This window comes from Cucurbita pepo, chromosome LG11, assembly GCF_002806865.2.
Source record: "Cucurbita pepo subsp. pepo cultivar mu-cu-16 chromosome LG11, ASM280686v2, whole genome shotgun sequence".
NCBI classification, from domain to species: domain Eukaryota; kingdom Viridiplantae; phylum Streptophyta; class Magnoliopsida; order Cucurbitales; family Cucurbitaceae; genus Cucurbita; species Cucurbita pepo.
Genome location: NC_036648.1, coordinates 6,362,768 through 6,384,962, shown reverse-complemented (window position 1 = coordinate 6,384,962; position 22,195 = coordinate 6,362,768). Strand labels below are relative to the sequence as shown.

Below are 22,195 nucleotides of genomic sequence, written 5' to 3'. Positions count from 1 at the left end.
TCACCAACTTTATGGATTTACGTGTTATAATTATTTTCTTTGTCGGATATTAAAATATTATTTTATAGATCTAACTTTTTATTTTATTTTTTTATTTTTAATCTTTAAAAAAGTTATTTATTTATTTTAATTATGAATATATAAATAAATTAGAGAGACTTTAGTCTAAAAATTAACCTATGTATTTTTATCTTTATTTTAAATTTCTTAATACAAAAATTATGATTTGGATAACATTTTTTTTTAATCTTCGCGATCTATGGACCGAGTATTTGAATTATTTGCATTGTCTATTTTCAACCTGATATCATTTTGGCTAAAATCAACCGTTTTGAAAGAAAAAAAAAATTATTTTTCAATTAAATGTTCGTTTTATTGTCGTTTACTATAATTTTTCAAGTATTGACTCTGACATTTTTGACTCACTATAAACTTTTTTCTTTCGTGAATTCAACACCGAGTGAGATGGATAAGTTGAACCGTAGTTCTTTTTAATATAATTAAATTAACCACATAATTTTTTTTTATTATTAATTATTAAGTTAGGAGAGAAAATAACACGTTGCCTTTGAAAACAAATATAAAAATTGACAAGTGGGTGAAAATTCAAATACACCTTTCAAGACACATCGTAATCTCACTACAAGGGTAAAATTGGAATTTCAACATACCCTCAAAATTACGCTGATATACCGCTCTTTTATTATTATTATTATTTTTGTATATATATTTTTTTTTACTGTATACTGCAATTTTCAACAACCAATCAACGGTGTATTAGACGTTCGATGAATGATTTTAACCGTACGATCAAATTAACCTCGTAATTTCCTATTACTAACAAATTTTATTAGACTTTTTAGAAATAAAAATGGAAAAAAAAATAGAATTGAATAATTTTTAAGGTAAGAGTGATTTGGACGCTGGGCCACGTATGATAGCGAAATGACAAAAGAGCCCTTGTGTAGTGGCAATTAGAGAGATTGTTGCTTCACTTTCTATCTCAGTCAGGGACATAATGGGAAAACGACACCAAAAATATCATCCCCATTTTTCCACGCCCGTCTTCCTTCCCCAACCTCCCTATTGGCTTGGTGTGGATTACGATCAGGAAAGGGGCCCACTGTTTGGAGTCCGACTTGTCGTTTTTTCTTTTATCTCAAAACGACACTAAATGAACCGTCGGTGAAAAAAGTAAGAGAAAACTGTAGAAAATCCACCATAAAATCCCCTCATTCTCCCTCACTTCCTTCTTCACTATCTTCCCATTACTTCTCTCTCTTACTTCTTTCTCTCTCCTCGCCGTCCGCCATGGATCCCTACAAGGTATTCTCCTTAACTATTCTCCTTTTTTCTGCAAATAACCGCCAGATCTGGGATTTCCGGCGCCGGAGTTCTGATTTTTTTCAGCCCTACGGCGGCGTATTCCCGGTTTTCCAACGTCATGGCGACGGGTCGGGTCGGGTCGGACCCGATCGGATGCTTGTCGTCTTCTTTAGACGTGTAAACGTGGTCAAGTCCGGTCAATTTATCGGGTCTGGAATATGACTTGACCCGGATCAGTAACTAGCTAAAGGAAAAAATATATATATATATTTTAAATTACTGGAAAATCTGTATATAAAATTAATTCGATTTGGTTAAGGTTATTCGTGTTATTAAATTGTTTGGACCACTAACAACATAAATTTCCATCTTTATTTTAAGTATTTTTAATTTTTTTTTATAAAAAGATTTCGGGAAAATAATAGTTATATGAAACTTTGACTACAGTATTGATAATCTGTTTAGTTGTGTGTTCGATGAGCTGGATCGAATTGATTACTATGCTGACTCTCTAATGATACAGGATCTAGTGAGTTTTTTCTTAAATGATTTGGGTTAGAAATTGCGATTATCTGCGCAGTCGTATGATATTATCCACTTTGAACATGAGTTTTCATGTCTTTACTTTTGTTTTCCCGAGACTAAAAGTCTCGTACTAATAATGATGGCTCAACCTCTTCCAACATTCCTCAACAATCCTTCCCTCGAACAAAGTACACTATAGAGCCTCCCTTGAAGTTAATGGAGCCCTAAATGAAGTACACCTATTATTCGAAACTTGAGTCACTTTTAACTATACTTATGAGGCTCACGACTTAACAATTGAAGATTTTATTAACATGACTAAATTAAGGGCATGACTCTGATACCAACTGTCACAGTCGTACATCTTCAACCGTGTGTCGTCGTGATCTTGACACAGTCACGACAGCCTTAGGAGGACTAAGACCCCACCATCATATTTTTTTGCCAAACTTTATGGTTTCGTCCTATTGTTGGTCAGTTTTGCCTTTGTGAAAATTTAAAATAAAATATACAATTTAATTTTTTTTTTAATATTTAATTTTATGATTGAAAATCCCACCTACTTTCCCACGTGATTGCTTTTCTATTTATTTATTTTTTCAAAAAATTTAAAAGTAAATATATTTCAAGTAGAATTTATTTATTTAGTACATTAGGAAAGTTAATATATATATATTTTTATTTCAATAAATAATAATAATAATAATCATTTTTTTTTTTTTTTTGTGATGATATAATTGGACAGTACCGGCCATCCAGCGCGTACAACACACCGTTCTGCACGACAAACTCCGGCGCACCAATATGGAACAACACAGCCGTGATGTCCGTCGGCGAAAGAGGCCCCATCCTTCTAGAAGACTACCAACTCATCGAAAAAATCGCCACATTCACTCGCGAAAGAATCCCGGAGCGTGTAGTTCACGCGCGAGGAGCCAGTGCCAAGGGCTTCTTCGAAGTAACCCACGACGTCTCCGACTTATCCTGCGCCGACTTCCTCCGTGCACCGGGCGTCCAAACCCCCGTTATCGTCCGTTTCTCCACCGTCATCCACGAACGTGGCAGCCCCGAAACCCTCCGCGATCCACGTGGCTTCGCCGTCAAATTCTACACGCGCGAAGGCAACTTCGATCTAGTTGGCAATAACTTCCCTGTCTTTTTCGTACGCGACGCGATGCAATTCCCTGACGTCATCCGCGCGTTTAAACCAAATCCCAAATCCCATCTCCAAGAATCTTGGAGATTCCTAGATTTTTGCTCTTACCACCCTGAAAGCTTGCTCTCCTTCGCTTGGTTCTATGATGACGTGGGCATCCCTATTAACTACCGCCACATGGAGGGCTTCGGCGTGCAAGCCTATTCTTTAATCAACAAAGCCGGTAAAGCCCGGCTCGTTAAATTCCATTGGAAACCCACTTGTGGGGTTAAGAGCATGCTTGAGGAGGAAGCCATTAGAGTCGGCGGCTCCAATCATAGCCACGCCACTCAAGATCTCTATGAGTCCATTGCCGCCGGGAACTTCCCGGAGTGGCGGCTTTACATTCAAACCATTGATTATGAAGACCAAAACAATTATGATTTTGAGCCGCTCGACACGACCATTGCTTGGCCGGAGGATGTCGTGCCGTTGCGACCGGTGGGACGGTTGGTTTTGAATAAGAATATTGATAATTTCTTTGCTGAGAATGAGATGTTGGCGTTCTCTATGTCGTTGGTGCCGGGGATTCATTACTCCGATGATAAGATGTTGCAAGCTAGGAGCTTTGCTTATGCTGATACTCAAAGGCATCGGCTTGGCCCTAATTATCTTCAGCTGCCGGTTAATGCTCCTAAGTGTCCTCACCATAATAATCATCATGAAGGGTTTATGAACTTTATGCATAGAGATGAGGAGGTTGGTTTGTGATTTCGTTTTGTTTCTTGAATTGGGTTTCTTTCGAAATTGTTATTTGATGGGTTTTTTTTGGTTTGTTAGGTGAATTACTTCCCTTCCAGATACGATGCTTGTCGCCATGCTGAGAAGTACCCGATGCCGCCCAATGTGTTGAGCGGAAAAAGAGAAAGGGTTAGTGTTCGTTTCTTATTAGAGATGTTTATTTAGCTAGTAAAGACCCTGTCTCTCAAATGGAACTAAGAATCTCCATTTAGAGAATAGAGAGAGATTTCTCGTCATTATCTAAACAGGGTCGTGAACTGTGATTATATTTCCCATCTCGAATGGAGCTAAGAATCTCTATTTAGAAAATAGAGAGAGATTTCTCCTCATTACCTAAAGAGGGTCGGGAACTGTGATTATATTTCCCAACTCGAATGGAGCTAAGAATCTCTATTTAGAGAATAGAGAGAGATTTCTACTCATTACCTAAAGAGGGTCGGGAACTGTAATTATATTTTCCATCTCGAATGGAGCTAAGAATCTCCGTTTAGAGAATAGAGAGAGACTTCTCCTCATTATCTAAACATGGTCGGGAACTGTGATTATATTTCTCATCTCAAATGGAGCTAAGAATCTCCATTTAGAGAACAGAGATAGATTTCTTGTCATTATCTAAACAGGGTCGGGAACTATGATTATATTTCCCATCTCTAATGGAGCTAAGAATCTCCATTTAGAGAATAGAGAGAGATTTCTCCTCATTATCTAAACGGGGTCGAGAATATGATTATATTTCCCATCTTACCCGCCTGAAAGAGATGAGGATAGAGAAGTCCCACCTCGCCCCGTACCTATCACTATTGAGAATATTTACTAAACCCACCACACTTAAATGGTGGTAAAAATTATCTATGTACAATTATTTACCGAATCAAATAAATTACAAAGGAATGGAAAGGAGAGCAAAGGATGAATGATATTTGTTTATAATAATAAAAGATCAAATCCGATGCCTATATGAAACCATAATAGAAGACTAAATATCCTCAATCATACCAAATACGTTATCGTGTGTTGTGTTATGTTCAACAACTATGTTTTGGTGTGTTGTGTTAATAATGGAGTGAGTGGAAGAGACAAGAATTAGTGGTGGGGCTTTAACTTTTTGACTTTTTCACAACTTTTCAGTGTGTGATTCCAAAGGAGAATCATAACTTCAAGCAAGCTGGAGACAGATACCGATCATGGGCACCAGACAGGTACCCACCACCCCATACAGCTATATAATTTTCCATAACTATTTAGAACCAAAACAGATCAATTTTCATAAAGCTTATTATATGTTAATCCAGGCAAGAACGGTTCGTGAATCGGTTCGTAGAAGCGTTATCGGACCCGAAAGTGACTCATGAGGTTCGCAACATATGGATCTCGTATTGGACTCAAGCAGACAGGTCTCTGGGACAAAAGATAGCGTCTCGTATGAATGCGAGACCAAACATGTAACAAACCCGACATTATTACGCCGTGAAGCTTCGGAATGTTTAAGGTTAATATGTAAGAAGATCGTGTTCAACTATGCATATGTAAGACTAAAGCTGTTGTAATTTGGGTCCCTGTCGTTCAACTTTGTTGCTGTTTCTTTGTATGGCGGCTGACAAATGGGTGTGTTTTTATGCTTTGAATCCCTCCCATTGGTCGCCTTTGTTGCTTCCTATGAATAAAAATGGCTTCTTTTTCTTCTCTCTCTATCGCTCAAACCAGCATGCAATGATCTTTGTATTGTATTCGACGTTTTAGTTTCTATCGTTTGTGTTTGTCTTCGATCTCTCTTTAATTATGATTTTGAAGTTTTCCCGTTATAGATGTTGTTTAATTCAAAAAGCAAGGTCCCGCCTTGAACAGGATGAAAAAATTTCACTTAAATGAAGAGACAGTAGGCATAAATCTTTTTTTTGTGAGCCAAGTGGGGTCGGAGATGGAAATTGTATATCTCTGTTCTTGTGTTCCTCCCCAACCTGGTCAAGATTAACTTATTGTATATTTATATTATATAAATGTATTTATTTATTTACTTAGTAAAGAAAAGTATGAACGTTGGAGATAAGATTCGATTCCTTAAAGTCATGGTCCATCTAGTTGTCGTGGTGCGGTGTGGGTCAACCATATACGTAACCCTTGGTGAAGAAAAGTATAAACGTTGAGGATAAGATTCAGATCCTTAAGTTCATGGTCCACCTAATTGTCGTGGTGCGGTGTGGGTCAACCATCTACGTAACCCTTGATGAAGAGGCGGTTAAAAGAAGAAACAACCTACGAGTTTAGTACTAGCCAAGTTGTGGTATGTTGTCTTCTTCCCTTTGATTCTTACTACCATGACAAGGACTTCCGCTAGAGACATTAGAACGTGTTGGACATAGCACTATATCGATGTGAGTATTTTCCTCGCTTCCACATGGAGAGGTTGTGAATATGGACTAGATTTTGCGCAAACATCAAGACCTATTTAAAGATTCGGGAAGAATTTGAAGTTTTCTTAGGAACCAAACCGACTTAAAAAGTACTCACCATAGGTAGTAATAGCACTTTCAGAGGTCAGATTAAGACAAATTTGTAATATCTATAGAAGCGTGTTATTAAAGTTTAGAATTAAGATGAGTTGATTAGAACGATTAAAAGCATGTTAAGTTTAGAACTGAAACCGTTAAGATGCTTGATTTTTTAAGAAAACGACAAAACGATGTTTGGACATAATATGTTAATATTGTTATACGAGGACGATTAGGGGTTCACCAACAATCTCCTAATTGTGAATTAAGCTCGTTTGTTGAGAGTCGGGATAATATTTTAGAATTGGCTATGTTTGATTTGTGCTTTGTGGAGACTATTAGAGGTTGACCGATTAGTTTCTTTTAGTTCATCTACCCGGGCATGGGTCTATAGTAGTATCTTTATAAGTTGATAGAGTTAGGGTTGAGCTTTAAAAATACAGTGAACCTTATGAAAACTTTATAAAAGCCTTGTGGGTGCGGTTAGGGGGGTCGGTCTTCAATCACTCAGCCTAGCCAACTCTTGTTTACCAATCCGTATTCGAACAAATCATGGTTAGGGGTCTTCAATCACTCAGATCTAACTAATCATTACTAGAGAATTTGAGAACAATGTCCATAACAATATGATGAGAACTATGAGTTGTAGTCGACGTCAAGGTCGTGCCTTGAGGACCTACTAGCTATAGTTCTGATGACGACGTGATAATGATGAGGTTCATGATGACGACGTCGAAAGGGACTCATAAAACATCTAACCAAGATACCTTTTTATACGGATCACATCTACAAACTTTAAAATATATATATATATATATATATGACCACTTAAAATCAGCCAATAGTTGAAGCCCACGTAAGAGGGATTGAAAATCTAAATGGGCCTCATACATTGGGCTTAGTGCGGCTGAGGAGTGAGGCCCAAAGTCATTAAGGTCTGGGCTTCCTAGCTGTTGATTTGGGCTTCTTCTTGGGCCTGTCTGTGAAGGTACTGATTTCTTCAAGGGTCACCAAAACCTCTTCCATGGAGGGCCGATCTCTGGGGTCCATTTTCAAACATTTTAAAATGAGTTCAGCTGTGCCCCAGGCTCCTCCGGGCGAGTAGTCGTCCCCAAGTCTTGGGTCCATTAGTTTCGTCATCTTCTTCTTGTTGCTCAGTGATGGCTTGGCCCACTTCACCAAGTTGTGAGACTTACTTGGTCGGTTTGGGTCCACTGCCCGCATTCCGGTCAGGAGCTCGAGGAGCACCACTCCGAACCCGTACACGTCGCTTTTAATGTACAAACGTCCTGTTCAATTGTTGTCGAGGTTGTGAAAAGATTCGAAAAATTCAAGTTGGTTCGTGAGTTGATATTGTTTGGTGGTTGGGTCAACCTGACCAACTTGAAAATAAGGTTACAACACAACCAAACTCTACTATTAAGATTATTATGAAAATTAATAATATTTTACCGTATGCATTTTTTAAATAATTAAAAAACAACTCGACTTTTGGATGATGAAAGTCTTACATCGATTAATTTAGGGAATGATCATGGGTTTATAATTAAGGAATACTCTCTCCATTGGTATGAGGCCTTTTGGGAGAGCTTATACTCAAAGTGGACAATATCATACCATTGTGGAGGGTCGTGTTCATCTAACATAGTACCGAGCTATGCCCTAAACTTAGTCGTGCCAATAGATTGGTAAATCCTCAAATATCGAACAAAGGACTCCAAAAGAAAAGGAGTCGAGCATCCTCCAAAAGAAAAGGAGTCAAGCATCCTTGAAGGCAGTAAAAAATAACTAAGACTCCAAAGGAGTTGAGCCTCGATTAAGGGAAGGCGTACTTTATTCGAGATGAGGTGTTGGATGATGAAAGTCCCACATTGACTGAGTTTATACAATCAAGGAATACTCTCTCCATTGGAATGAGACCAAAAAACAATATCATACCATTGTGAAGGGTCGTGTTCATCTAATTTCAACAACTCAACCCAAAAATAGAAGGTTTAGGTTAGATTGTGAACTCTGTTCGTGTTGCTTAGATCACCAACTCACCAACCAACTCGAAATTTTGGATTGATTCAAATAAATTTCTCAACCCAACCCGTATATACCCGTACATGTGTCCTAATTTTGACCTACACGTTAGGGAAATTTCTTGAAGGGTCTATTTGGAATTTACTAAAAAGTTCAGGGGTATTAAAGTCATTTTGAAAAAAAAAAGAGGAGAAGGAAGGTAAATAATACCACTAGCAATGTACTCAGGGGCAGCGTAGCCGCAGGTGCCCACTGGATCCGTGCTGACGTGGGAGTAACCATTCGATGGGCCCAGTTTCGCCAGCCCAAAATCCGACAATTTTGGGTTAAAATCCTGAAATAACAACATTTTTATTTTATATAAATATAAAAAATCAAAATAATTATTTAAAAAACAAAAACAAATTAATAATTAATAATTAATAATTACCCAGTCCAGGAGAATATTAGCCGCTTTGAAGTCGCGGTAAATCACGCTCTTCTCCGACGTATGGAGGAACGTCAATCCACGCGCCGCCCCCACCGCTATTTTAATCCGCGTTTCCCATGACGGTGGCTGTACACCTTCTAAAAAAATTTCAAAAAAAATTATAAAAAAAAAAAGGACTTTTATTTAGTCAAATTAGAAGGGCAAAACCGGAAACTCACTTCGAAATAAGTGATTCTCCAAACTACCCCTCTCCATGTACTCATAAGCAAGGAGAAAGTGCTTGTCCTCCCAGCAATAGCCGATTAATTTCACGACATTTGGATGGGTAAATTTCCCCAAGAATTCCACCTCAGCCTATGAAAATTACCCACAAAATTTAAAAATTAAAAAATAAAAAATAAAAAACAATGAGCTGGAAATTAATAAACCTTCCATTCCCGGAGGCCTTGAGAGCTGTCGGGATTTGACTTTTTGACCGCGACGGGGATGCCAACGCCGACCTTAGACGGCGCGTAGGTTTCCCTATCGACCCAGCCTTTGAAGACCCGCCCAAATCCGCCCTCTCCGAGCAGCGTGTCGGGGCGGAAATTCTTGGTGGCCGTCTTCAGCTCCGAGAGAGTGTAAACTTTAAGATCGAGCGGCGTGGAGGAGGCGCGTGGTGTAGATGTGAGGTGGCCGGGGGAGGAAGGCTTGGTCGGAGGGAGGGAGTGGGCGTCGACGGGAGTGCCGCAGAGGTTGCCCATGGAGGGAGGCTCGGAGCTTGCTTCGAGGCTTAGCGATGGGATGGGCTTCATATAAGAAGATGTCGACACAGTTCTGCGAAGGACACTGGAAATTACGCCCCTAACCCTTGTCTTCCAGTTTGACTTGTTCTACCACGTAAAGTGATTTCGGTTCGGTTCGGTCCGGTTTGGTCCGGTCCAGTCCTTTAGTGTCCTTCTCCCACGTGTCTTAAAATTATTTTCCATTACTTTTTAAATATATATTTATATATATATATATATATATATATATATGTTCTTGCAACTAAGTCAATGCTCACATCCATGCTTCCCCACCAAGATTTTTTTTTTTTTTTTTTTTTTTAATTTTAATTTTAATAGAAAATCGGCCCATTCAATGATTAACTTAACCCTAATTAATTTTTTTTAATCACCAAACATTTTTGTCAATTTGTTAAACATAGTATAAAATATTTTATTTGAATTTTGGTTTAGTAGCATACACCGTTCGATTGGATTGGAATTTTTTTTTTTGGACTAATCTAAAATTTCGAGTTTCTTAGATTGGTGACTCGAGTAATTTGAACAGAGTTCACAACCGATCCAACTCGGTCTGAAATCTTTGAGTTAGGTTGGATTGGGTTGTCGGGTTTTTTTTTTTTTGAGTTATTTAAAAAAATCTTAATTATCAATGAATCTCAAATATTAAATACTCACACGTCATAATGTATTACTAATATTAGTTACAAATGTCAAATATTTTTCATTTTCATCCGGAGTTAAAAGTAGGGTAAGGTAAAGTTGGATTGTGACTCTATTTTCGAGTTAGTGGAGCTGACCCAACAAAAAAAAATGTAAACCCACAAATGGAACTAAAAAATTCGACCCAACTCAGTTTACTTTTACCAATTTTCTATGTTTGAATGAGAGCAGCTACCTATACTGATAAGGTGTACTAGCAAACGTGATTCGTTTAGGCCAATTCTTTGTCAGACGATCTCTTAATTTTTTTAAAAAAACAAGTGAGTGAGAGAAAAAACAAATCGAAAGAATTAGTACCGATGTGTAGAAATAATCTAACTTTGAGTTGTACAAAGCTTTAGAAACATGTCTAATACGATACCAATAGTTTATTAAAGACATTAACGATATCAATATTTTATTAAAAGGTTAAGGATATTAACATTCTTTTTTTAAAAAATTCATGAATATTCTTTTTATATTTTTAAATAATTAGAGATATTAATGATTGAAAATTCAACCATAATTTTTAACTTTTTTTTATTTTATTTTTTATTTACAAATATAAAAAAGGACACTTTTATCCTTTGAAGTGAGAGATGGAAGGGTTCCATTAGATTTGGAAGATCTAAGATTAGGAATCTTTCAAAAATAAATAAATAATAAAAAAAGAAAATATAAATAATGTCAAGTGGGCCCCAAAACCAACCATTATCATTATTTCATTAAAAAAATAAAAGAGTAAAAATAATATAAACTAGTTCAATAATTAAATAATAAAAAGACTTTGCATTAGTGACTCAGCACCAAAGCAATTTATTTCTACAATTATTTTTTGGGGTCAAAATTATATATAATAAGTCTTCAATTTTAAAAGGGAACTAAAAATTAATTAATTAAAAGATTATAGCTATTAAAATATATTTTATGGGACCATAATTCAACCTCCAAATTTACTATTAAATCATTGAATTAGACTAGTAGGACAAAAAGAATTATGCATTTTTCTTTTATTATTATTATTATTATTATTATTATTATTATTATTATTATTGATACGGAGTTCCCTTTTTGCATTTTAAAGATTTCATAATCGAAGGTTATTAATACAGCTTTTGAAAATATCAATGAAAAAAGTACGTTCGACTGGTATTTTTTAAACAAAAATAAAATTCAAGAGAATTTTAAATAATTTAGTTAAAAAAAGAAAGAAAGAAAAATAGTGCATTAGAAACTCATTTTCTTAATGTGAGAAAATTTCAACACTTACCTCTCAATCAATCAATTTTTCAGATTCGTTCTGTCCTTAGACTCGTTACGGAGATTACTCAACTTAATGACCTAACGACCCCTTGAAGGGGGTTGCTCGGTCAAGTCAACCCAACCCCTTCCCCGCCCATCGTTATTCAGTAATCAATTCACTGCTTCCTCATTCACATTGTTCTAACAAACCAGCACCACACGTCTTTCTTTCTTTNGTTGCTCGGTCAAGTCAACCCAACCCCTTCCCCGCCCGTCGTTATTTAGTAATCAATTCACTGCTTCCTCATTCACATTGTTCTAACAAACCAGCACCACACGTCTTTCTTTCTTTCCTTCTTCTTTTCTTTCACATCTCAGTGGACTCAACTTTTGCTGTTTTCTTTTAGTACACATGTTTCTAAACTTGAAACAGGACTACTTGTGAAATCTACGCATCATATGAGTACAAAGATCGCCCATATTAAGTTTTCTGGTATGATAGATTGTTGGATGGAATTTCTTAAATCTATAGGGCTGGTGTATGTGAGATCCCGCATCGGTTGGAGGAGACAAAACATTTTTCTTTATAAGAGTGTGAAAACATCTCCCTCCCTAATAGGCGTGTTTTAAAAACCTTGAGGAGAAGCCTATAAGAGAAAGCCTAAAGAAGACACTGGACCCCGAAGGGAGATGGATTGTGAGATCCCACATCTCTTCCTAGCAACACGTTTTAAAAACCTTGAAAGAAAGCTTAGAAGGGAAAGCCCAAAGAGACCGGACGGTTACAAATGGTACAAGAGCCAGACATCGAACAGTGGGTCAAGTGAGGACGCTGGCCCTGATGAGGGTGGATTGTGAGATTCCACATCAATTGGATAGATGAACGAATACCAGCAAGGACGCTAGGCCACAAAGGTTGATGGATTGTGAAATCCCACATTGATTGGAGAGAGGAAAGAGTGCTAGCAAGGACGCTGGCCTCGAAGGAAGTGGATTGTGAGATTCCACATCGGTTAGAGAAAGAAACAAAACATTTTTTATAAGGGTGTAGAAACCTCTCCCTAGCAGACACATTCTAAAAAGCTTGAGGAGAAGCTCGAAAGAAAAAACCCAAAAAAGACAATATTTGCTAGCGATGGACTGACAAATCCGTCCTCTAGCTATAAACAAAGAAACTTCAGACACAAGCATCATCAATCTATCCCGCTAGCTCTCTCAAAGGCAAGTCGTCTTATCCTAATTCATACACGAAACTCGAATAATAATAATAATAATAATGTTGCAAGAGGCAAGATGCTTGTATTATTCATATCATAACTCACATTTTCCAATATAGAAAAGAGAGGTGGTAATGTATTGCAAAGAAAAAAGAGATTCAGGGATCCTCTTACAAAACTACACATATGGTTTCCAATTACGAGTATTATTCATCTACAAATACATCCGAGCAAAGACAATGATATGTACCTTGGAATGTCCCAAGTAGCTTTCGCGGTCATCGAGCTGAACTGAGCTTATACGAATTTAAAAACACAGCAGAAAATCGATACGTACCTTTAACTGAGATTCTTTCTGCCGACGTAGGCGTCAAACATGTTCATTCACGACGTTCCTTCTCCTTCAAATCGAATCGAATCAAATACTTGTACGTAGCTTTGTACAGGTTATATACCTATCCTTTGAATCGGAATATATTACAATAAATATAACATATGCTTCACATTGCTTTTATCTTACACGTTTCACGACATGTCTAGGCACCTGAAAGAAAGCACGTATACGAAAAGGAAAGACTCATATCAGTCACAGAAGACGGTTGGGATAATAACACCGAAAAAAGTGAACTTTGTCCTAACCCCTAAAAGATTACAGGGCATATCGAGGAGCTGATTATAAGAGTGTATTAACAATCTCGAAAAGATCTACACCTCTCGAAGTTTGAATTCAAGCGGTTAACTCGTTTCTGGTTTCCCGTTCTTAAAATCTACACGAATTTTAACAATCAAGACACAGTTGAGTAGTGACCCGCCCCCTAAAAATTCTCTCTACGAACAAAAAATAGAAGATCGTATGCATATGAAAATAGGATTGAATGCTTTAAAAGAAACTCGATATGTCGGATTCCTTACGTGGCTTTTTCGGCAGCTTCTGTACAGCAATCTCCAAACAGAAGTTTAGGGATTTCAGGGAATCCCTGATTCTTGGGCATTGATGTCTTCATTATGTTGTGAAGGTGATAATTGTGATGAACCGAGAATCTTAACATGGCGTAGTTCTTGTAAATAACTCTGAGAAACCAAATACTCGAGAGCTACGACAATATCACTAATAAGAGGGCGAAACGACGGCTGTTCCTGAAGACACATTGCAGTAATCGCAACGGCGTGTTGCAAACAACGAAGTGGGAAGTGTCCTTCCAACAGGGGATCGACTAATTGCACGAACTTTCTGCGATCCTTAAGTAAAGGACGGGACTGCAAATTGAACGAAAACGATGTAAAAGGTGGACAGATGTGAAGAGTAATATAGAATCATTGAGCAAAAAAGTTCAGTAAATTACTAACCCAAACAACTAGGTTCTGTTCCCCTGGTTTCCTTTTAGAATCAATAACCCTGCGCCCCGTAATAAGCTCGAGCATAACCACACCAAAGCTGTAAATATCGGATTTAAGGGTTAATTTGCCGCTCATGGCATACTCTGGAGCACAATATCCATACGTTCCCATTACTCTCGTCGAAACGTGAGTATTGTCACCAACAGGTCCCAATTTAGCTAGCCCGAAATCTGAAAGCTTAGGATTGAAATCATTGTCCAATAAGATATTAGCCGACTTCAAGTCACGGTATATGACTGGGGGATTTGCTTTACAGTGGAGATACTCGAGGCCTCGGGCAGCAGCGACTGCAATCTTGATCCTTGTATTCCAACTCAGTGGCTTTTTGTCAGAATTCAAATCTGAAATAAAGAAAATTCACCATGAAGGTACCAGATTACATAATTAGTTTGATTCTTTACTTCTTTCTATAGATCTATATCAATTCAACATAATAATTTCCCCTTCGAAAAATAACAAGTTAACAATGAACAAATCAAACATTTTCTTATCGAACATGAGATTTTGGAGTTATAAGAAACCGTAATCGCTAGGCTGATTCACCCAATTCATCGGCCAACTTGGTCCTGGACCAAGTCGGGCCAGGTCCCTCTCATATTCCATGTATATGATTATAGTCTGGATATTCACATGATCATTCACTATAAATTGGACAAAAAAGATGATAGTGCTTGCAAAAAGGAAGATGCAACTTGGATAGGAACTAATAGCATCCAGTTTCTTTTATTTTTTTAGAAACAAAATAGCTCTTGGCAACCGCCCAAGCCCACCATGTCCTCTTTGAACTCTTTTTCGGGCTTTCCTCAAGGTTTTTAAAATGTGTCTGCTAGGGGAAGGTTTCCACACTCTTGTAAAAAATGTTTCGTTCCCCTCTCCAATCGACGTGGAATCTCACAATTTACCCACCTTCGGGGCCCAGCGTCCTCGCTGGCACTCATTCCACTCTCCAATCGATGTGGGATCTCACAATTCACCCCCCATCGGGGCCTAGCATCCTCGTTGGCCCACCGCCCGGTGTCCACCCCCTTTGGGACTCAAGGTCCTCGCTGGCACACCGTCCGGTGTCTAATACTATTTGTAACAGCCCAAGCTCACCGCTAGTAAATATTGTCCTCTTTAGACTTCCTCTCAAAGTTTTTAAAACGCGTCTGCTAGAAGATATTTCCACAACCTTATAAAAAATGCTTCATTCTCCTCCCTAACCTATATGAGATCTCACCCTTAATCGTTAAAACGAGTTCATATTATTAAAATATAATTGAACGCATTTAAAAGGAACAAGGCAGAGTAAAAAAAGAAAATCATTTACCAAAAAGATGACCTTCCAGGCTTCCCATAGGCATGTACTCATAGACCAAAAGCCTTTGATCTCCATCAGTACAGTAACCAATCAAGGTGACAAGATTGGCATGGTGCAACAGGCTCAACATGAGAACCTCCACAATGAACTCCTGAAAGCCTTGAAGGCCATCACGATTAAGCTGTTTAACTGCAACAATCTGCCCACAACAACAAATGGTATACATAACTCAATGAACCAAATAACAAGCTGACAAAATGCAAGGAATCCTCACCTGTCCCGACTCCAAACGTCCTTTATAGACGCGTCCAAAACCACCCTCTCCAAGCAAATTCACTTCCTTGAAACCTCTCGTAGCTGTGGCGAGTTCACGAAACGTGAAACTACGAGCAGCTACGCCCCCCTTCGAACAGCTTTCAGTGATGACCTGATCTTCTTTCCCCTTCGAACCTAGATTTTAATGGTTAATAGCCTTAACAGTAAGATCATTACCCAAATGCACATTGTAGAAGTACAAATAAGAACAAGATTATCAACACCAACAACGTCATCAAATCATTACAACGCTATATCCTTCCGAATACAGAAAANTGATCTTCTTTCCCCTTCGAACCTAGATTTTAATGGTTAATAGCCTTAACAGTAAGATCATTACCCAAATGCACATTGTAGAAGTACAAATAAGAACAAGATTATCAACACCAACAACGTCATCAAATCATTACAACGCTATATCCTTCCGAATACAGAAAATGTTCATCATCCGATATATAAATCACAGGGGAAATGAAGACAAACCTGAGGAATTAACAGAATTCCGGGATTCAAATCGCACAGAACTATCAATTTCCACCCTGCTTCCATCTTTAGTACGAGGATTAATACAAGAAAAGCAACCCATATCGCCGAACACAAATCAAAAGATTAAGGAGCCACAATCGCCCTCGTCATTTCTTAAAACAACAAAACAACCCTAATCATACCCATGCCGCGAAGCTGAAAGAAAAATCACAGAAACAAAAAGAGATTCATCGTCTTCTCCTCCTCCTCCCCTCCAAATCGGAGAGATTAAGAGAAGAAAACCCTCACAGAATGAAAACAACCGGCGCAAAACTCCCTGCCCCACCGAAAGAAAAAAAAAGGAAACCAGAAATCTAACGAGAAAAAGACGAACAAAAGGGTGGGGCAGAGATTATTGCACCAAAAAACGCGGCCTCGAAAATCTGCAACGGCAGAATCAGAGAAGTCAGAAAGAAAAACCGCAGAGAATTTTCGCGAACAATCGCGTTAGAAATACAAAGAAACAGAGGAATAATTGCAATGAAAAAACAACCAACCTAAAAAAAGAAAGATCAATGAGCGATTTAGCGCCACAGTTAGCGGAGAGTGCCTCGTGAATCATACACATCTTTTTGAGAGAATTAAAGAAATGGAAGAAAATAGAAAGAAAAAAAAAAAAAGGATTGCGTTCGGTGGCGGTGGGCCTGTTCTGCCACGCCGCCGCGTTCTGATTGCAATTTCTGTCCGCCGATCATTGTCAATTTACGTAACTACCCTTATAAAATAGTGTTATTTACCAGATATGCCCCTCGGGAATTTCCATTTCTGGAGGCCTAGGAAATCGTAATATAAAAGTCAGCGTCGTCCTTGATTCAGTGACACGCTGTTTGACTTTTTTTACTTATTTATTTATTTATTTTAATTCTCAGAATTCAATTAATTTTTAATAATATTATTTTATTTTAAATCCAAATATAAAATTCCATCTAATATATTTATTATTTGTTTAATTTTTTTTTTTTTTTTTAAACTTTAATGCTAAAATTAAATTAAAAAAACTATAAATAGATTGGTTTGCATTCACATTAACCTACTCCCACCCATTGTTCTTTCCAAGGTATCATTTCTCTTGTAATCATACCATTCTAGATCTTCTCGATTTTAAATAATGTTACCGACATAAAAGGGAAAATCTTAATTTTATGAAAAGTGTCAATGAAAATGTCGATAAAGAATAGCTTAAGAGATATTGCACAGATATCTTCTTTTAAAATGGAACGCTTGAGTAAACGAGGAGTAGATGAATGAAATGAGACCGCTTTGAATGAAAGTGATTGATTATGATGATGTGAAATTATGGTTAAAGAAGAGTTTAAGTATGGTTGATTTGGAATAGTTTTGTGTTGAGTGACCTCCGTTCACGACGAGGGGTGGGGACGGAAAAGTGTTCCATGTTCCTATCCCTATCACTTATTTCATTTCTCGTCCCTACAAAATTTTTCATGAAAAAATATATATTTTGGAACTTTAAAGTTGAATTTAGAAAGTCCTTTTTAAGAATATATTTATATCAAAGCACGTAGACATGAAATAGGTCACGGACGAGATGAGAATAAAGAATATAATCCTTATCTTCGGCCCCGTTTATTTAATTGGGAAAAATTTCTCCCCATTCCGTCTTCATTCTTAGTTTAAATGAGGATTTCCTGTCTTATTTGAAGCGGGTTTTTGCGAGGCCTGGGCTCTACTAGTTTAAAGGAGAATTTCTGTAGGTTAAAGAATCAAACGAATGTTTGACTATTTAAATTTAATTATATACTTGTAAAATTCAAAGGTTAAAATTCAACAAATGTTTTGACTATTTAAAGGAGGTTTCACCGCTAGAGAGTTGGTGAAGGTTGTTCCTAGAATTCCCAAGCAACGTACCAATCCAAGGTTCAGCTCACATCAGCATCTTTAGTATGAGTGCATTGGATTAAAAGATATCCATATGGTAAGATTCCATATCGGTTTGGGAGGAGATCGAAGTTCACTAGGCCTCGGGGTGGATTGTGAGATCTCACATCAGTTGGGAAGGAGAATGCAGCATTCTTTATAAGAGCGTGGAAACCTCTCCCTATAAGATGCATTTTAAAACCGTGAGGGGAAGCCTGGAAGGAAAAGTCTAAGAGGACAATATCTTCTAGCGGTAGACTTGGGCTGTTACAAATAGTATCGGAGTCAGGCACCGGGCGATGTGTCAGTAAGGAGGTTGAGCCTCGAAGGGGGTGGACATGAGGCGATGTGCCAGCAAGGACGCTGGACCTCGAAAGGGGGTGGATTGAATGGTCCCACATAGATTGGAGAAAGGAACGAGTGCTAGCGAGGACGCTGGGCTCTAAAGGAGAGTGGATTGGGAGGTCCCACATAGATTGGAAAAGGGAACGAGTGCCAGCGAGGAAGCTGGGCTCTAAAGGAGAGTGGATTGTGAGATCCCACATTGGTTGGAGACGAGAATGAAGCTCACTGAGCCCCAAAGGGGGGTGGGTTGTGAGATCCCACATCGGTTGGGGCGGAGAACGAAGCATTCTTTATAAGGGTATAAAAATCTCTCCCTAGTATACGCATTTTAAACCTTGAAGGGAAGCCCGAAAGGAAAAACCTAGAAAGGACAATATCTGCTAGCGGTGGGCTTGGACCGTTACACATCTCCTCCGGTATTTCCTTTGAAAAGTACTTTAGAGAAGAACATATCAAGAAATTCCTAGCTCCTTTTGAATTCCATTGATCCACAAACACAAAGTTTTACCTCAAGATGTTTTCGTCAACTTCTAGAATCTCGTGGTCTCTTAGAAGAAAATTCTCCTGAAACTAAGGTAGAGTGTCGTAAAAGAATTCACTCGGCTATCAAATCCGCAAGGTTCCAACAGAAAGGAATTATCCAGCTGCCTGCAGCTCCATCCCGACAACATTTCAGGTGCTAGCTGCTCATGGAAAGAATCAAAGTTCTTCCTGTAACATTGTTCTACTTTTTTTGGCTATCAAAAGTTCTGTAAAGAGTAGCTGTTTCAGCCTAATGGATCCCAAAGTTTGAACACCATTATCCTAGCAGAATGAAATTACATATACTCCCAAATTACCGACCTTCTCTACACAAGTAACGGTTCAAGTCCACCGCTAGTGGATATTGTCCTCTTTAGACTTTCACTTTCGAATTTCTTCTCAAGGTTTTAAAACGTGTCTACTAGGAAGAGGTTTCTACACTCTTATAAAGAATACTTCGTTCTCCTCCCCAACCGATGTGTGATCTCACAATCCACACCCCTTCCGAGCCCTACTAGCACTCGTTCCCTTTTCCGATCAATGTGGGACTCTCGTCCCACTCCCCTTCGGAGCCCAACGTCTTTGCTGGCACACCACTTCGTGTCCACCCCCTTTGAGGTTCAACCTCCTCGCTGACACATTGCTCGGTATCTAGCTCTAATACTATTTGTAACGGCTCAAACTCAATATGGTCCTCTTTGGGTTTTCCTCTTCAGACTTTCCCTCAAGATTTTAAAACGCGTCTACTAAGAAGAGGTTACCACACCTTATAAAGAATGATTCACTCTATTCCTTAACCGACGTGGGATCTCAGATTCAGGACCTGAAGTTGCATTTCTCAGTCTTCCTTTTCAGTATGCCCTTTCTCTCTCATTAACTCGCCTATCAGCCTGCACCAAGTCTGTCCACATGAATAATATTAAGCCAGCTTCAAGATAATATTGAAGTTTCCTGATCATTTTTCAGAGGGGAAAACATGCAATCAGAATAGAAGACTATATTCATTCTCATTTAAAATGTAAACAAACAATTTTTATGTTCAGGCAAATGTTCGAAATAATGAACGGCAGGTGCCATTTTATTGATAGAATTAGTCTCAGGACACCTGTTGAATATTTACAGTAATTTAATGAAAACTAAACGAATCTCATACATATTTTTAATGTCAAGCACTTGAATGTTAAAATATCTCTTTTCATCTGTGCCTTCATTTACTAACTACAATTTTTCTAGCTTCTACTTCAATTACAGCTGCGCCAAGTGTTCCTCTTGTAATGCTCCAGAAATAATGTGAGACACTGACTGAACCACACCACTGCAACCAGGATGAGTTGAGTACTTGTTGGGTGTTCATTGTAGCAGGCAGGTATACGCACTCACGTATGAAAAATCAGAAGACAGCAGATATCCTGTGGCCAGTGATAACCACGTTGGATATGGACACACAATGTATTTGCTACTTGAAAACCAATCAGTTGTCCAGTTAGAAGTTTGATGTTTGCAAAAATCACCAAGTTTAACACAATCCTTGTATCACAACCGACCAAAGAACTCAGAGGTTCAATCTCTGCACAAACAAAACCACAATAGTTGCTGTTGGCCTTTTTTGAGAGGAGCGAAGCCGAGGTGATTGAAAATATAAAATGGTCCACACGGGCCAGACAGCACAAACGAAAGAAAAAAAAAACTCCTAAAAAACAATAATTACTTTTGGTTTGAATGAAAGCTTCAATACTATTCACCGTCTCCCTTCAATTTCAAATAATATTGTCCAAGAGTGCACAAACCTTTACTTAAGGAAATAAGCTTACCCTGCTCTTTACTTCCATAGCATAAAAGGGGCTAAGTTGGGTACGAAGGGTTCAAACAGGTTGAACTTACGGTTCAGGTTCAGACTATCCAATTTGTTTGTTAATAAACAGGTTCATCATGGCATTCTTCTTGTTAACAAATTGTTCAGTAGCACTTTTTTTAATTTAAGTCTTCTCAAGGGAGTTGTGTTCAGTTTGCAAATGGTTAAGGACAGTTTTGGCAAATGTTTTGCAACTCATATCAAATATAATAAACTTTGATCCAAGAAACCTTAAGTTTTAGGATTTCTTTCACCCTTTTGTACTTTAGATGATATAGTTTCTTAGAACTATCATTTCTGTAAGTTTTTAAAATGAAAAGAAATCAACTGCAAAAGAATGGGTAGAAGCTCATAACTCAAGGATCAAAGTTCTAAAGAGGAGAGATGAACCTTCTAAATGGGATACAGGAGAGCTTGAATATCAACAAATAGTATGCCAGCTTTGATCAATTTCTTCTTGCTCTGTCTTGAATTGGTGCTAAATATCATTATGGCATTCAAATTTGACACTGAATAAGAGAAAGAAACGATGAATACCTGGTTGAAGAGTTATGGCAGCTTTATATTTGTGTATTTGATGAATAATTGCTCAAAACTGCACAGAGCGAAGAATAAGCTTAGTTAACATAGTTTTATTAATTCTCAGCTAAACTCCTAAAATGTAACTTCTCTATTGTTACCCACTTTTAAATTCTAATCAATTACAAAATAATTAAACTTCAATATTTTTAAGCTCACTTATAGACATCCAATTAACAAAGCAAAGTGTATATATATATATAAAAGGCACAAAGATCTCCTCAAAAAATAAAAAAATAAAAATAAAAATCTAAGATCAACAATTTCACATTTATATTCTGCATGGGAATGCGAGTCAATTTCCAATTCAAATTAATGACAAACATCCTAGTTTCAATACTTCTAAAACCATAAATTTCAAATGAAGGTTGAAGTAGTAAGACCTTTCCCAATACAAACGTCAGTTTTATCCACCATCCTGGGTAAGTAAAAACTATCAACTAAACCTCATAAAGATGGATTGGAGGCTGCCAGATATCACACACGTAACATAGGTAAGCTAATGTTTATAAAGCATTTTTGGTCAATTAATACCTTGTATCAAATTGGTACAGATAAATCTTGCGAATGGATTCAAAGGTATACATTATTGGAAACGTATGAAATAGGGAAAAAAAAGGGAGAAGAAATGACATTGTTCAATATAAAGCCATTGGCAGAGCTTAGTTAAGGTCTTCTCTTCTGTCAAGATTGAGGCAAGAAAATGTTAAATTTTGCAGCCAACTATCCGATGCCAGGTTTATTAGATAGGAGGGTGGCAGCTAAGGGTGAATCCCAACACATTTTGCGCTTCCAAACAGTATGGGTAGAGGTCGATACAACTATGACCAA

At 37.8% G+C, this 22,195-nt stretch overlaps 3 protein-coding genes across 5 annotated transcripts; 1 reads left to right on the top strand and 2 right to left on the bottom strand.

Moving 5' to 3' along the window:
* Positions 1 to 1,220: 1,220 nt before the first annotated feature.
* LOC111805312 (catalase isozyme 2) lies at positions 1,221 to 5,473 on the top strand. Its single transcript, XM_023690320.1, has 5 exons — positions 1,221 to 1,326; positions 2,597 to 3,745; positions 3,827 to 3,916; positions 4,916 to 4,986; positions 5,080 to 5,473. Exons 1-5 carry the CDS (start codon positions 1,312 to 1,314, stop codon positions 5,231 to 5,233), a joined length of 1,479 nt encoding a protein of 492 aa, XP_023546088.1. The 5' UTR covers positions 1,221 to 1,311; the 3' UTR covers positions 5,234 to 5,473.
* A 1,356-nt stretch (positions 5,474 to 6,829) lies between these two features.
* On the bottom strand, positions 6,830 to 9,582 carry LOC111805209 (probable serine/threonine-protein kinase PIX13). Its single transcript, XM_023690150.1, has 5 exons — positions 9,160 to 9,582; positions 8,950 to 9,085; positions 8,732 to 8,868; positions 8,512 to 8,635; positions 6,830 to 7,565 (listed from the first exon to the last, which is right to left on the bottom strand). The coding sequence occupies exons 1-5, from the start codon at positions 9,523 to 9,525 to the stop codon at positions 7,207 to 7,209; spliced, it is 1,122 nt and encodes a 373-aa protein (XP_023545918.1). The 5' UTR covers positions 9,526 to 9,582; the 3' UTR covers positions 6,830 to 7,206.
* A 3,131-nt stretch (positions 9,583 to 12,713) lies between these two features.
* Positions 12,714 to 16,821, bottom strand: LOC111805207 (probable serine/threonine-protein kinase PBL21). Of its 3 annotated transcripts, none has more exons than XM_023690149.1 (8): positions 16,689 to 16,821; positions 16,150 to 16,574; positions 15,626 to 15,801; positions 15,361 to 15,550; positions 14,001 to 14,392; positions 13,566 to 13,910; positions 13,365 to 13,481; positions 12,714 to 13,197 (listed from the first exon to the last, which is right to left on the bottom strand). In XM_023690149.1, the coding sequence occupies exons 2-6, from the start codon at positions 16,250 to 16,252 to the stop codon at positions 13,620 to 13,622; spliced, it is 1,152 nt and encodes a 383-aa protein (XP_023545917.1). In that variant the 5' UTR covers positions 16,253 to 16,574; positions 16,689 to 16,821; the 3' UTR covers positions 12,714 to 13,197; positions 13,365 to 13,481; positions 13,566 to 13,619. The 3 variants fall into 3 exon arrangements, with proteins under 3 accessions (XP_023545917.1, XP_023545915.1, XP_023545916.1); XM_023690147.1 differs by having other exon boundaries at positions 13,365 to 13,420; XM_023690148.1 differs by lacking the exon at positions 13,365 to 13,481.
* Between the last annotated feature and the right edge of the window lie 5,374 nt (positions 16,822 to 22,195).

Excerpts from the sequence above, each read along its gene's own strand:
- LOC111805312 (XM_023690320.1), top strand. Across the intron at positions 3,746-3,826 it reads TTATGCATAGAGATGAGGAG|GTGAATTACTTCCCTTCCAG; the intron begins GTTGGTTTGTGA and ends TTGGTTTGTTAG. Across the intron at positions 3,917-4,915 it reads TGAGCGGAAAAAGAGAAAGG|TGTGTGATTCCAAAGGAGAA; the intron begins GTTAGTGTTCGT and ends ACAACTTTTCAG.
- LOC111805209 (XM_023690150.1), bottom strand. The coding sequence starts at position 9,525 with ATGAAGCCCATCCCATCGCTAAGCCTCGAAGCAAGCTCCGAGCCTCCC. Across the intron at positions 9,086-9,159 it reads AAGGCCTCCGGGAATGGAAG|GCTGAGGTGGAATTCTTGGG; the intron begins GTTTATTAATTT and ends TAATTTTCATAG. Across the intron at positions 7,566-8,511 it reads CCCTGAGTACATTGCTAGTG|GACGTTTGTACATTAAAAGC; the intron begins GTATTATTTACC and ends ACAATTGAACAG.
- LOC111805207 (XM_023690149.1), bottom strand. The coding sequence starts at position 16,252 with ATGGGTTGCTTTTCTTGTATTAATCCTCGTACTAAAGATGGAAGCAGG. Across the intron at positions 14,393-15,360 it reads CCTGGAAGGTCATCTTTTTG|ATTTGAATTCTGACAAAAAG; the intron begins GTAAATGATTTT and ends TCTTTATTTCAG. Across the intron at positions 13,911-14,000 it reads AACAGAACCTAGTTGTTTGG|TCCCGTCCTTTACTTAAGGA; the intron begins GTTAGTAATTTA and ends TTCAATTTGCAG.